The following is a 13642-nucleotide window of genomic DNA, read 5'->3' on the forward strand; positions in this document are numbered from 1 at the left end:
TTGGGATAATCTAGACACAGGACAGAGATGCACATTGGGGAGCGGGTCAGACATCTGCAGACATATTTTTAATGTCGGTCCAAGTTTGGTTCTAGCTCGCTATGTGTCAGCAGTCAGCATGCAGTGAGGTCACTAGAAGGACCAAGACCGAAGGAAAAAACAAACATAATTGCCTGTGGCTGTATGGACATCCAAGGAGGAGCACACGTGTGTAGGCGCACACATACAGGCACACATATGCACACTATCTGTCCTTAACTACCTAGGCTTATGACCCTGGGAGGCAGTATAGGATTACAGATAAAAAATAGAGGCTTTGGCGTCAAATAAACATAGATTCAACTTTTCTCTGCCACTTAGAAGCCATGTGACCTTGCACAAGTTACTTAACCTTTCTGAGCCCGTTTCTTCACCTGTGAAAGAGGGCTAATTATACCTACACCTCACAGGGCTGCTGTAAGAATTATATTACTATATGCCAGGTGCTGTTCTGAGTGTTTTCCATATATCGATGCTCACAATAATCCTATCAATATCCCTATTTTACAAATGAGGAAACCAAGGCACAGAAGGGGTAAGACTTTGCCTATTATATGACTAATAAATAGTGAAGTTGGGATGCAAACGCAGGCCATCTAGCTCTTAATCACTAGGCTATCCTACCTAGCACAGTCCTGGCTTGTAGTAGGTCCACAATTTTCCCCTGGAAGACAGAGGCCCACATACACAAATACACAAACACCCTGCAACCTCCTCTTCCTCTCTGGTTTTTAAAATGTGCTGTTTTTGTCATTAGTGAATTACACAGTGCAGTTCAAGTGGGCAGCATGCAGACACCAGCTTCCCAAACACAAGGATCCTATGTGGCTGCTCAAGGAACAGAAGAACAAATTCAACCCTGAGAAATGTTAGTTCATTCTGAACGATGACTCACAACTGCTATTTTCACAAACAGCCTGCTAATTAAACTTTCTTATGAACTCTGCTAACCAATTTTTCCAATGCATAGAGGAAAAATCATTCATTATAGACCGGAATCCAAAATCTAATATTAACAGCACAAGTAGGATCTGTGGCATTGTAATTTGATCAGCTTGAGCATTAATAACAGTTAGACACTGATGTCTGAGAGAGTTAATCAGCTTTTGTTGAGATGTATGTAGATAACTGAACAAAACATCTGGAAGGCAGATTAGAAAGCAAAGCTAGCTTATCACAGGGCGTTTAGTATTTGCCTCACTCTCATAAATCCCCTGCTTACAATGTCGTATCTTCTAGGTGACCACAGTAATATCTTGAATTGGTATAGTACTTCAACGACTTACCCACACGTTAGCAGCTTGTCTGACATCACTACATATAGTAAGGTAGAAAGAGTCAGTGTTATTATCCCCACTTTATGCACGACAATGTGAGGCACAGAATGGTTTCAGCCACCGAAAGTTCTACAGCTAGAGCTAGAATGAGAACTTGGTGGATCCTTCCATTTTATTATGTTGCCCCTCATAAAAGTGGCTTGATTTTAAAAACAATCTCAGAAATCATCCTGACATTTTCAAATATTGAACTAAAGGCTTCATTTACAATCTTCCAGAACCACTAAAACTGTTGTTCATTATTACTGTAGCTATTTCTGAGGCTTACTGGATGCACCCTACACAGCCACGTTCACGACTCAGGATGAAACAGCAAGAACATGGGGAACCCTTTCTGTGAAGGTTTCTCATCCCAGCTGGCAGCAGCATGTGGTCAGACAGACATGGGTGCACAGACAGCTTGGCCACTTGCCAGCTGTGTGACCTCAGGTCAGTCACGTTAAACTCCATAAGCCTTGGTTTCCTCATCTAAAGAAGGGGGCCACTATTACCTCCTGAGGTTGTGGCCAAGATTAAATGAAATAACAAATCCAGAGAGCCTGGCATCCAGCAGCACTTAATAAATGTAAGTTGCCATTCCATTCTCCTGCCTTCTCATATGTTGTTCCCACTTCCTACTTGGAATTATATAACTGAGGACCGAACCAGGAACAGATACCCACTTTCCCTTACCTCTCTCCTTATCCATCTGTTGGCCAGGTAAGACCTTTGGTGAGAAGAGGGAAGGACTTATGAGACAGAAGGGGCCCCTCCCATTTATAAGCTGCTTTCGTTTACAGGTGCCGTCACATGTGTCACCTGGTTTGAACTCACTAGTGCCATCCAAAGAAGGGAGGGAAAGGATTTACCTTTTTACTGCATATTGAGAAAACGGAGGTCCAAGGGGATAACATGACTTATATAAGGCCATGTACACACTTATTAGGTATGTGTGTGAGGGGGGTTGAGGGATGGTGCAGGACTTTCATTGAAGTCTGTCTCGCTTCTGCTTAGTTCATTGCACTGTGTCTGGTATTTCTGACGGGGAGGCAGATGGGGAGGGCGGGGGTGTGTGTATGTATTTTGGGGAGTGTGGAGCTCTTGGGTATCTCTTTTGTACTTAGAGGGTAGTCTGTCTCATTGGGAAGCCTCCACTGACTGGTGAGGGGCACTAGGAAGAGAAAAACGTGGCTGAGGACCAGTTCCAGTTTCTAGGGTCAGGACCAGGAAGCGAGAGTGACATTCGATTTGCCTGTTTGTTGTCCAGCTCAGGGTCATGGGCAACGGTGAGCCTGCCAGAACTCAAGCCAGGAACCCTCACCAGGAAGAGTGAAACAGAGGACTAAAGTTCCTGTATGCCCAACCTTGGGGTCTGAGGGGAGGGTGAAGACTGAAGAGACTCAGAAGCCAGTAATACCTCAGTTCAGGGCAGCAGGCAAGGGACACCTCCTTTGGCACACTGTTTACACCCTATGTTAATGAAAACTGGGGACTTCACTTGGGCAGCTTTTCTGTGTCACTGCTTGCCCTGGCCATAAAAAACAAGTCAATAAAGTTGATGGGTTCAAGTAAGAAAGATGAGAAAAGGCAAACTCTATGTATGTGATTTCAGGCTTGATATCCCATCCTGTATTATAGCTGGCAAACGTCCCCACAATCAGAGGCCTATGGGCTAAGACGAGTGTGCTGGGAAGGGCGGTGGGGCTGGGATCCTGGTTACCACTTGAGAATGGGATCAAGGTGGTCTCCATCTACTTTCCCTCGATATAAAGAAAACTCAGGCTGAGCAGTCTGTTACTTCTCAGAAAAAGCACCTCGCCACATTTAACTTACGAATTTTCCTTCTGGTCTCCTTTTACCACTCTACACCCATTTTCCTCTAACTTGCTTTTCAAAAAAGATCTATGGCTCTTCTAATTTTAGCTCTTTTCCATATTATCTTATAAGTCAATTCAAATCCTTTTTAGATCAAATGGCATATAAATAAATAAGAAGGCAGAAAAGGAAACAAGCAAAGAAAAGAAAAAAGAGAGGAAGAAAAAGCAAAGAGAATAAGCCAAGGGCTCTTGACTGAAATCTTCTTTGGGCTGCACTGGCCTCATCTGTAAAGTGAGTATGGACATGGCCTATATTGGCAATTTCAACAGGGTCAGAGGAAGGACTGAATTCAAAAGCCTTTGGAAACAGACGTGAAGGGCAAATATTGAGGATTGTTAAGCATACGCTTTATGCTCTTACCACCAATAAAATGATTTCATCTGATTCAAGATGTTTGTGATGAGAAATTCCATTGACAGCCATCGGAATTAGAGTAATTACCCTAACTAGCTGTGTCCACTCAGTATTGATGGGGCCTTGCATCTCACCAGACATCCAACTACAAAACAAGGGCCAAGTAGAAAATCAAACTTAAGTCAGCAAGAAACCGAAGGAGGTAGAAAGAGAGTCACTGAGAGAACATGTACCTGACCTCAGCGAGATAAACAACGATTCTCAAATCATGGACACCATGGGAAGTCTGCACATTGTCCACCTCCGTCTGTGTTAGGTCAGCTTACTTATTAGCAAAGCAGAAGGAACACAGACTTCAGAACCCAACAGAGTTGGGTTCAAATCTCAGCTCCACTGATTATTAGCTGTGACCCTGAGTCAATTACTTAACCTCTCTGAGCTTCAGTTTTTTCATCAACACAAACAGGGTACTAACACTTGCCCACAGAGTAATCCTGACTGCTCTATTCACCAGCCCTTGAAGATGTCTCTGAAGCTTGGCTCAGCTGCTTCCTTTGCATGGACTGGTCTCCTACAATCTACTCTCTACCAAGTTCAAGGCTCACTTCTATTTGACATTTGCTCTGAGAACCCCAGCCCACTGTCATCTTTTTCTCTGTTGAATGCCCACAGCTGATGTCTTCATCTTCATTCAGCAGAGGCAGAGTGGTAAGGTAACAGAAAGACCACAGTCTTTGAAGTCAAACAGATCTAACCCCACTCTCTAGCTAACCGATTCTAAGACTTGGCTTCCTCATCTTTAAAATGGGGATAACATCACTGATCATGCAGCTGATATAAAGCTTCAATGAGATAACATAAATAATTTGCCTAGCACTGTAGCCGATGCATAGTAAGTAGGCATTCCATCAAATCTCCAACTTCACTGTATTGTTATGAGTCTGTTTGTGCTATCTTTCTGATGAAATTAATTGGCAAGGTCAGGAAGGGTGAGTTTGGGCCTTGCTGAAAACTAAACAAAACAAAAAACCCACACAAGACAGCAAAGGTGGACATGTAGTGATATGCATCATAAGCAGGCTCCCAGCCCTTTCAGACCTGCAGGCTGCTGTAGCGCCCCGTAATCTGTCCTGGCTTCCCCTCCTCACTGGCCCTGCTAGCAGCAACATGTGGGCACAAACCTTGTCTTACCCTCTTTGGCTTCCTCATAGACGCTGATAGAGAATTTAAGAGAAGAGAAGGGAAGGAAGTAACATTTATTTGGTCTGAGAGAGCAGACACTGAATAAATATTCTTGGCTGATTGAAAGTGTTTTACAAATGTAAAACCCTTATACAAATATATGGTCTCTACCTGAATTTTATCTTCTCTCCAAACTAGAAATATCTTCTCCCATCAAAGCTCAATTTGGGGACTGTAGAAAAAACGAAAAGGTAACTTAAAGATCTTTAGTTCTTATAAGGAATAAAGATAGATACCGAGTTCATTAGTTAAGAGCAGTAAGGAGGATGTGGAATGGGGGTGGAGGGCAGACCAAAAAAAGAAATCGCCACTACCACACTCGCAGAAGACAGGAAAAAAATGAATTTTCCCATTAACACATTTCAGAAAGCACTTTCCTCCTACCCTGAAGCTGATGACTTACATTTTTAGATAATGTGTGGAAATTTCAGTTTGACATTACCTTCCTGCTTAAGTTCCTAGTCTCAGTCAACCAGGTCATTCTACAGAGAAGGGGGAGTGAATGAGGGAGTGTGTATGGGGGTGTGTGTGTATATGCTGGGGGAAGGAGGGGAGGCTGGGGGAACAGGGAATTGGTCTTATGAACCAGTCAGCTAAAGTACAGAAATAGAAAATCCTTAAAATACCCAGGCCTGATTCACATCCTAGGTAAAAATCCTTTGAGACATCTCTCCTGGGATGTGAGAATACTTTCCTACGGTTATCCGAGTTTGGAAGCAGGGCAGAGCAGTCTGATTTGGAAGGGAAGATGAAGGGGAAGATAGCCAGGGGGCAAAAGCAAACCACACCTAGTCTGTAATCCTGACTATTGCCATCCTGGGAAAAAAACTGTGTTGAAAGAAGCAGAATGTACCTGCACAAACTCTAAACCTCACAGCTCCAACTCAATTACCAACCTGTCCTAATTAGAAAGGGTGAGAGGTCTCTGATTGCCCTTGATGCATGTGTAAGAGGCGCAATGATTACATGGTTTACTGTTTGCACTTAACGTTCTGACGTTCTCCAAGTTCCCCTTAATAAGGCAGACCCTTATCCTCCTGTTCTGTAATCCTATTAGGCTGCCAAATCTTCTGCATACCTAAAAATTTTCCATCCACCCCCAACAATAATCAAGCCCTCCTCCCCAAGTCAACGAATCAAAATTCTTCTATTCTTCTTTGTGGAATATGTATAAGATGACTGCAGGGAGGTGATAAATAAAATGACAGATGCAAATCTGCCTGATTTTCCTCTGAATTCAGGAGGCACATTGTACTGTACCAAGCACATTCTCAAAATCAGCAGCAAAATGTGCTGATAAATGCTACTATTTCCTCTACCCTTCCCATCACTAACGAATATCCCTCTGATGTGCATGAAGGAAAGTTCATTTAGCTAATCAATACCTTGGGATTTTCTTGGATATGCATAATTGAGGCGGGTTTTAACTGTGCTTAAATTTAAGGCAGTATCCATTTCAATACGGTGCTTGCAAAATAAAGAAAAGGAGAAGATAGGGAAGGGTTATTGGTGAAGAGAGAAAATCGAAGCTAAAACCCTCTCCAAGTCTATTCTTCCTTGTTCAGGTAAGCAGTGCCCTGTTTAATTAAAAAAAAAAAAAAAACACCTCTGGTATTTCTCATGTTTTTTACTGCATAGTGTGCTCTTTCCAAAACAAAAGATTTTGAACTCTAATTATGTTTTCTCTGGACTAAAAGCTTTCATTTCCTAGGTAATATAAGCTGAGTTGGTTTGTAAAGGAAAGAATTCAGTTTAGTATTTTTAGGGAAACTGCCAAAGATAAACCATAAATTGGACACCTCACAATTAGTCCAACAGCCGTGGGGTCAGATCCCAGCTTCCCTGCTTAGAAGCTAAGTCACCTCGGGCAGATTACTCAATTGTTCCCAAGTCCAAGTTTCTTCACCAGTAAAACGACTGGTGAGGATTACATGAAACTCCATCTACTGATCTCAGCACGAGGCTCAATAAACACTGGCTATTATTACAAATCTCCAAGAACTCCCGATTGACTATTTAAATGAGCTACTATATTTCAAGCATTTAACATAGCGTGCGGAACACACATAAGGCACACAAAAACAGACCAAAGCGGCTGCTATTATTTTTATTTGTCTTTGCTGGGTGCTGTAAGAAACTATGCCAATAAACTCTCCTAAAGGCTGAATTCACATTTCAGGAGTGAATTCAAAGCACTTCTGTATTTTGGGATTTTTCAGAGCTTTTTATTGTTTATAAAGTTATCCAGAAAGTAAAACAATCAAATTCCCATAGTGTCCCTATAAGTCCAGTTCCTTGAAAGTACATGAAGTAATAGAAAGCAATCCACAACTCTCCCTCTTCTCTTCCTCTTCTACCCTAGAGCTATGCCCCTTGTAATGCTTCCCGCCTCGATGCTCTAACAGACCCTGCCCGCACTGCTGCAGTCCCTGTCCCACCTCTCACCCACAGAGAGGGACACACAGGATTATTAGCACTTTCACAAATCAAAGCAAGAACAGAAGTTACCCAGTGCCACCGAATCAAAACTGAGTTGGTTCCTTTAATTAGAGACGTGATTCCAGATACAAAGGTGGTCGCAAAGTATTCACCCTGATGTCCACAGTAGTGAAGGGTCTTTTTTGCCTTGTTCTGCTTTTTCCACCGAATGATATTATTAATGAAGCCAAAGACGTGTTACAGGAAGAAATGACGAGATGGGGTTCAGGAAACGCTGACTTTGTCTGTTGGGGTGCGACTCTGACTGACAATTTTTGGTTTGCGTGACTTCATTTGGCAATGCTGCTTTATATCAGACACTGCTTCCAGAGAGGCACGGCCCAGCTCTACTGCCTTTGTCCAAAGCACATAGGAATAAAAAAGGCTTTTGTGCTTAGACTGGAATTTTAGCTTTCTTCCTTTGCTTTCCTTCCCTCCACCTAAATCCTAACCCCTAAATCCTCACATCTTTCAAACCTCCCTCAATAGCTCCAGCTAATGCAGACCCCACCGTTTGCCAACCATCCATGGCCCTTATAGTCTGTCCATATACCGGTCACTCCATATATTCAGTTTATAATCCATAACGTTCAGTTTTGACCACCCTATCCTCAAACTCCCCCACCCCCCTTCCCCTTCAGAGCTCTCACTTGCCTGAAATGGAAAGAAGACTACTCTTAAAAACTACACTGCAAGGGCACACAGAGAGTGACATCAAGCAAGAATATAATTCTTTTTTATTACCATGATGCCAATAATCACACAATCTAGATAGGCCGATCAAAACTGTTTGTTGTAAAATGATTTATTTCTGGGGACTTTTCTTTTTATCCTTTCTCTGTTCCTTTTGGAGAGGGGTGATATTAAGATAGACAATTATAAAATGTAATTTACCATTCCAGTGCTGCTGGCTTTAAGACATACCCCGAGCCACCTAACTCCATCTTGGCTAAGACACATATTTCTTCCCCTAAAACACTGATCAGCTAGAAACCTGGATTCAATAATGCAGTATCAAAGCCTGAAACACAAAAAGGCAACAAAATAAAAAATAAGAAACTACTTCAATTCTCTGTGGTCCATGGGATTAATATAATTTCTACCAGCGGTTTGGTGTTCTTTGCCTGAGTTTTTACGTTGCCCGAGTCCTTGCGGGCCACATGCCACTTCCCTTTCTCTCCAGCAGCAGAGGCTGCAGGTGGATGAAGGAGAAAAATAAAGGACATGGCTTCCAGTGCCATCACATGTCCACAGCTGCATACAAAAGCAACTTGGGACATGTTTTCTCTCCCTGGTACCTAGATTATCCTGATCAGTGTCCTTTCCCACTTGGAAAAAGAAAATCTACTATCTCTGAGAAGATAAGTAACAGAGATGTCCAAAATCATTGTAAGGGGATCTTAAACCTGGCCCTTTCAGCAAATTTGGCTCCACTCTGAAGGCTGAGTTGTATTCCAGAGGATGATAAATATTGTTATCTTTGCCTCCCGTTATACACAGGAGTCTTGTTTAAAGCCAGGGTGCATTAGACTGACTCTCAAGAGGGTGGCCAGCAACCACCTCTCAGAGGAACACAATGTTTCACTGGGTTAGGGGGCGAGGGTGAGGCAGGGATCTTCACTTAACACAGGCAGGGGCACCCCGCACATGCTTCCACGTGAGATCACGCTTCGGGAAACCAGGGGGTGAATCCCAGCTCCACCACCTGCTAAGAACTGTGCTGCCTGGGGAACTTCACCTCACTAAGCTTCCATGTCCTCACCTAAGAAAATGGAGGCTCTTCCCAGTGTTAAATGAAATAAGGGATGTCCAGCACTCAGAAAGGACCTGGCATAAAGTATTTGATAAATGATAGCAATTACGTCCTCAGCACCACAACCCTTACGTCCACACCCAAATTTCCTCCCTGTGTTCTCAAATGGTGAATTCATTGACAATCCACAGCCAGGAGTCAATCCAACCTACTGGCAACACCATCAACAAAGAGCCCCTCGCTCTCTCGCTCTCTCTCTCTCTTAATTTTATAAGCCAGAACCTTCTAAGGGAATCTATTACATTCTCTTAGGGAGTGGTTTGGGCTGCAAAATCTTAATCTTGAATTCTTATCTCTTTGCCACTTCCCACCCCCCCAGTCCTCCCACTGGATATCTAGAACTCCTTATAAACTTCACAGGATAGAGATGCATTGAGATCTGTAGGAGGTGTTAGAGGAAACGGGGGGACTGGGATGTTAAAAATCAGGGCAACAAAAATACCCATGATGTCATTTACCCTGACTTCTGAACCATCAGCAGCAGCCTTTCAAGTCGCCTCGTGTGATGCTTCACCTCTCCCAGCCTGTGTTATCACGGAACCCCAAATGCAGGCCTCCGAGGGTCTTCCATTAGAGCGATTCCCACTCCTTCTCCGCCTCCCCACAGCCCTATCTCTCCCTCCTTCTCTGACTTTTAGCGTAGCCAATTAAACCTGAACAACGGGTGGATGGAGGAAATATGCTGCAACTATGGAATGGTACAGCAGGGACCAGTTTCACTGTTAATTTAAAATGCTAGAATTAATTAGGTGGTGTAAATGAAGAATTTAATAAGCACTCTTTACAACCACAAGTTCTACTTTTATTAAACACTGCTACGAAATGAGGGCAAATATCTCTGGTCTCTCTATATTTCCTTGCCTCATTCCCATAAGTTCTCTGCAAATAAAATTCTTTTTTTTTGCCTGAATTTAAAAAAATGCATAATTATAAATTTATGCCTGAACTGTATTTCTGCCTTCAACCCTTAAGCTTATTCTTTAAGCTCAGATGCTACTATATGTCTCTGCTTGTGCTGGAGAGGTAGTGCTAAACAAACCAAAGTTGACAATTTTGGTTTTGTATACCAAATTAAAGGCTGTCTTCGAAGCTGTCACTCCTATTCAAATCCACTCGGTGAACTACCAAATTAGCATTCTTTCAGTAAAGGAATCTGCTTGTTTAAACATGTGTCTTTAGAAAACAAGGAACAACACCATGAATCAGTACTTCTCAAAAACCTCACTACAGTTCTAAGGAAACTCTTTTGAAAAGGTGATTAATAATATTCACTAATATAGCTGGCAGAGTCCCTATTTAGAAGGTAAGGCTACACCAAAAATACATTTTCTATAGAGCAGTGGGTGGAAGAATCATATGGTTAACTGGTTTTAATTTGGTTTGAATTATCATCCTATTATATAAAGATTATTCAGGAGTCTAAACATTGGCTTTCTGAGAGCATAAGCAATTCCATTAAAGGATGGATGATCAGTGCTCTGGGACAAGATCATCAAAGCCCCGGCCCTATTTGGAGAGACTTTGATAAAATTTCTGTATTCTAGCCACTCTCCTTGAAACATACTAACTTAATCTATAATAATATCCCCCAATTATTGAGAGACCGCTATGCAATAGGCATTGTGCTAGGCAGTATATATCTAGTCTCTCATTTAACCGTCACAATAAGTCCTGTGAGAATTTTACAGACAAGGAAATTTTGTTTGGAGGGGTTATGTGACTTACATTGTCAACAGTTATTTTAGTTTTATGATGTTGCAAAGTACTTCATTTATATGGGGGACAAATTTACAAGTGAATTAGAAGAACTGGAGAATATATATAGCTACGTGTGTGCACACATATACATTGCATTCTCTGATTTAAAGTCAAGATGATGTATCTCCCTATTTTAATTATAGAGTTTCCTTTTTCTTATATAAACCAGTTGCTCACCAATTAAACTATCCAGAGAAAGGGAGACAAAAGTCAACACTCAAAAACGACAAATCCTTGAAGTTGAGAGTGAATGATTCTAGAAGTGGAGTGTCAGAGCACAGCAGCCTCACTGCTGTCATGTCATAGTCCAATATTTTTCTAAGAAAATATTCTCACTTCCAAAAAGATTACAGGGAAACTTCCCATCAAAGAATTATAGTGTCTGCATCTGGCAAACAGTAGGTCCTCAATGAATGGTTGTCAATTAGGAAAAAATCAGAACCTAAAAATCTCAAGTATTGAAGTTGTACAGGGTATTGTTTCGCTTTCAAGTAAAAAGTCTCTGACTTCTCAAAGAGTATCTTCAAAACAAACAAACAAATAAAATAAAGTAAAATACCTCAAATACAGATCTTCATTAAGCATCTCCCTCCTAGTGCAGAGTAGTTTTATTCCAGAATAATCTGCTATCCTTAGGGCCTATTTCTCCCCAGGGACAATGGGCAGTTGTGACCTCGTTCCCCAGTCCACAATGGCCCCCTTTAAAACACTGTCTCAGACACATGGGAGAACACTGGACACACACAAACCAAACGTTTGAGATGAAAGGAATAAATAGATAAAAACTAGCATGGAGTATAGAGAGGGTGGAGGGCAGAACTGAGAACTAAAGAACAAGGGGAAGGGGTGGCTGATTAAGAATAAAAGAGGATAAAACCAAAGGATTATTTAACATAAGGGAAAGCTGAGGAAGCTCCAAAATCTTCATCTGCTTCCCAGTCCTAATGATCCACAATATGGTTTTATGTAGTATACACACATGCATGAGTTTATAACTTTTGTGTACCCATGCCCTCCTTGAATGCAGGACACATGCTGTGACACTCGGATGCATCACCATGCATGTGCATTTCCACTAAGGTCTGCACATCTAATGGAACAAAGTAGCTGTGAATCCAAAGTCTAGAATATTGAAGAAGGGCATACCTGTAATTTTGTCTCTCACGAGTTTGCAGGATTCTATTTCACCAATGCTCCCAAAGAGACTCCTGAACTCCTCTTGGGTCATATTCTGGGGTAAATAGTTGACTATGAGGTTGGTTTTGCTGTCATCTGTGGCCGCCCCTGTCTGCATGGGAGAAGGACAGTTTCTATTGTTGCTGGAGGGTCCATTGCTTGTACTGGATGTCGGGCCATTTGACACCTGAGGCTCCATGGTGCTAATTATCTAAACAAAAATAAGAAGAATAAAAATAAGCCTTTTGAAATCTCAAAGACACGATTAAGTCTCTTTCAAGATTTTATTTTATTTTTTGAAAAGAAAGAGAACAAGAGAAAGCAAGATGGAGCAAAAGAGACAGGGTTGTGAACACAGCCAATTTAGAAGGATGTTTTTAACCAAAATGTTAAACTCCCCTTGCTATTTTTAGGTCAGCCCATAGATTTTGAACAGACTAGAATGCAGTGGGAACTCTCCCATTATTTTGTTAATGAAAAGCTAATTCCTGTTTTCATTACACAATCACTCTCAGAAATGTATACTTAAGCCACACCAAATTATAATTAAAATGTAAAGTAATAATCATGATTAAAATTATAGTTCCATTAAAGCTGAAAAAGCTAAATATAGAGGGCTATGCTCACAAGATCAAATAGAGTACCTGTTTATTAACTATCTCATAAAGTAAAATGACATTAAATTAAGTGCGGCTGTTCCATATGGGAAGAGTTTAGGTTTTCACCGATGTTTAATCACTGATCAAACTTCAGATTTCATAAGTGCATGAGGGGAGCTACAATGTCTTCTCATGATTTTTCTCTCCAGCCATGCTGTTACTGTTTCTCCTGGACCTCTAATAAAATAAAAAACATGAAGGAAAAGTTCTCCCTAGGTCTCCACCTCAAGTCCAGCACAGACTGACGCTGTCCTCTCACACGTTACTCAAAAAGGACTTTTTCTGGAATTAAATAGTTAATTAAACAGACATTTCCAGAAATGTGTGAACTGTTCCAGGCAGCATGCATGGCAATAAAGAGATGAATAAGTCTTAGTCTCTACTTTCAAGGAGCTTATAGTCTACAGGGGACACAGACAAGCAAACAGCTTACAACAGGATAACAGGCATGTAGTGCAGGGGCAATTAAACCTGCTTATAGGATATGGAGATTTGGGGAAAGTACTGAGAAGATGATGCTAGAATAAGGTTTTATATGGAAAATGGGTTTAAGCTCATGGAGTCAGGTCATGAAGATGCCCTGTATAGTATGACAAACATGGAGAATCACAAAATTGCACAACCAGAAGGCACGTAGGGCAATAAAATCTAGTTCAAAACTCTCATGTTTGAGATGAATTCCAGAGACATTCAACAACTTCTTTGTCATCACAGGAAAGTGGGGCAGAGTCTGGGCCTGTACCCAGTTTTCCTGACCCCCAATGCAGCTTATCTGTCCCATTTTTCCATTCTTTCCTAACACCACCCCTTACTCGTCCTTCAGGATATGGCTAAGTCTCCTCTGAAATTGATCAACTCCCTGGAAATGGAATCATGTTCTCCATTTCACTAGCTGTGTGACCTTGGGTAAGAGACTTAAACTCTAGGAG

The 13642-nt window shown here is 41.6% G+C and overlaps 1 protein-coding gene across 20 annotated transcripts in view; it reads right to left on the reverse strand.

Annotated features, from left to right (window-relative positions):
* The window catches only part of ELAVL4 (ELAV like RNA binding protein 4), a 138372-nt gene that overhangs the window by 36496 nt on the left and 88234 nt on the right, over positions 1-13642 (reverse strand). For all 20 annotated transcript variants that reach the window (XM_070509970.1, XM_070509973.1, XM_070509977.1 and 17 more), the window contains one exon: positions 12025-12265. In XM_070509970.1, coding sequence (XP_070366071.1) covers positions 12025-12265 — 241 coding nt within the window. The remainder of the gene's footprint in view (positions 1-12024; positions 12266-13642) is intronic.

This window comes from Equus asinus, chromosome 5 (assembly GCF_041296235.1).
Source record: "Equus asinus isolate D_3611 breed Donkey chromosome 5, EquAss-T2T_v2, whole genome shotgun sequence".
NCBI classification, from domain to species: Eukaryota; Metazoa; Chordata; class Mammalia; order Perissodactyla; family Equidae; genus Equus; species Equus asinus.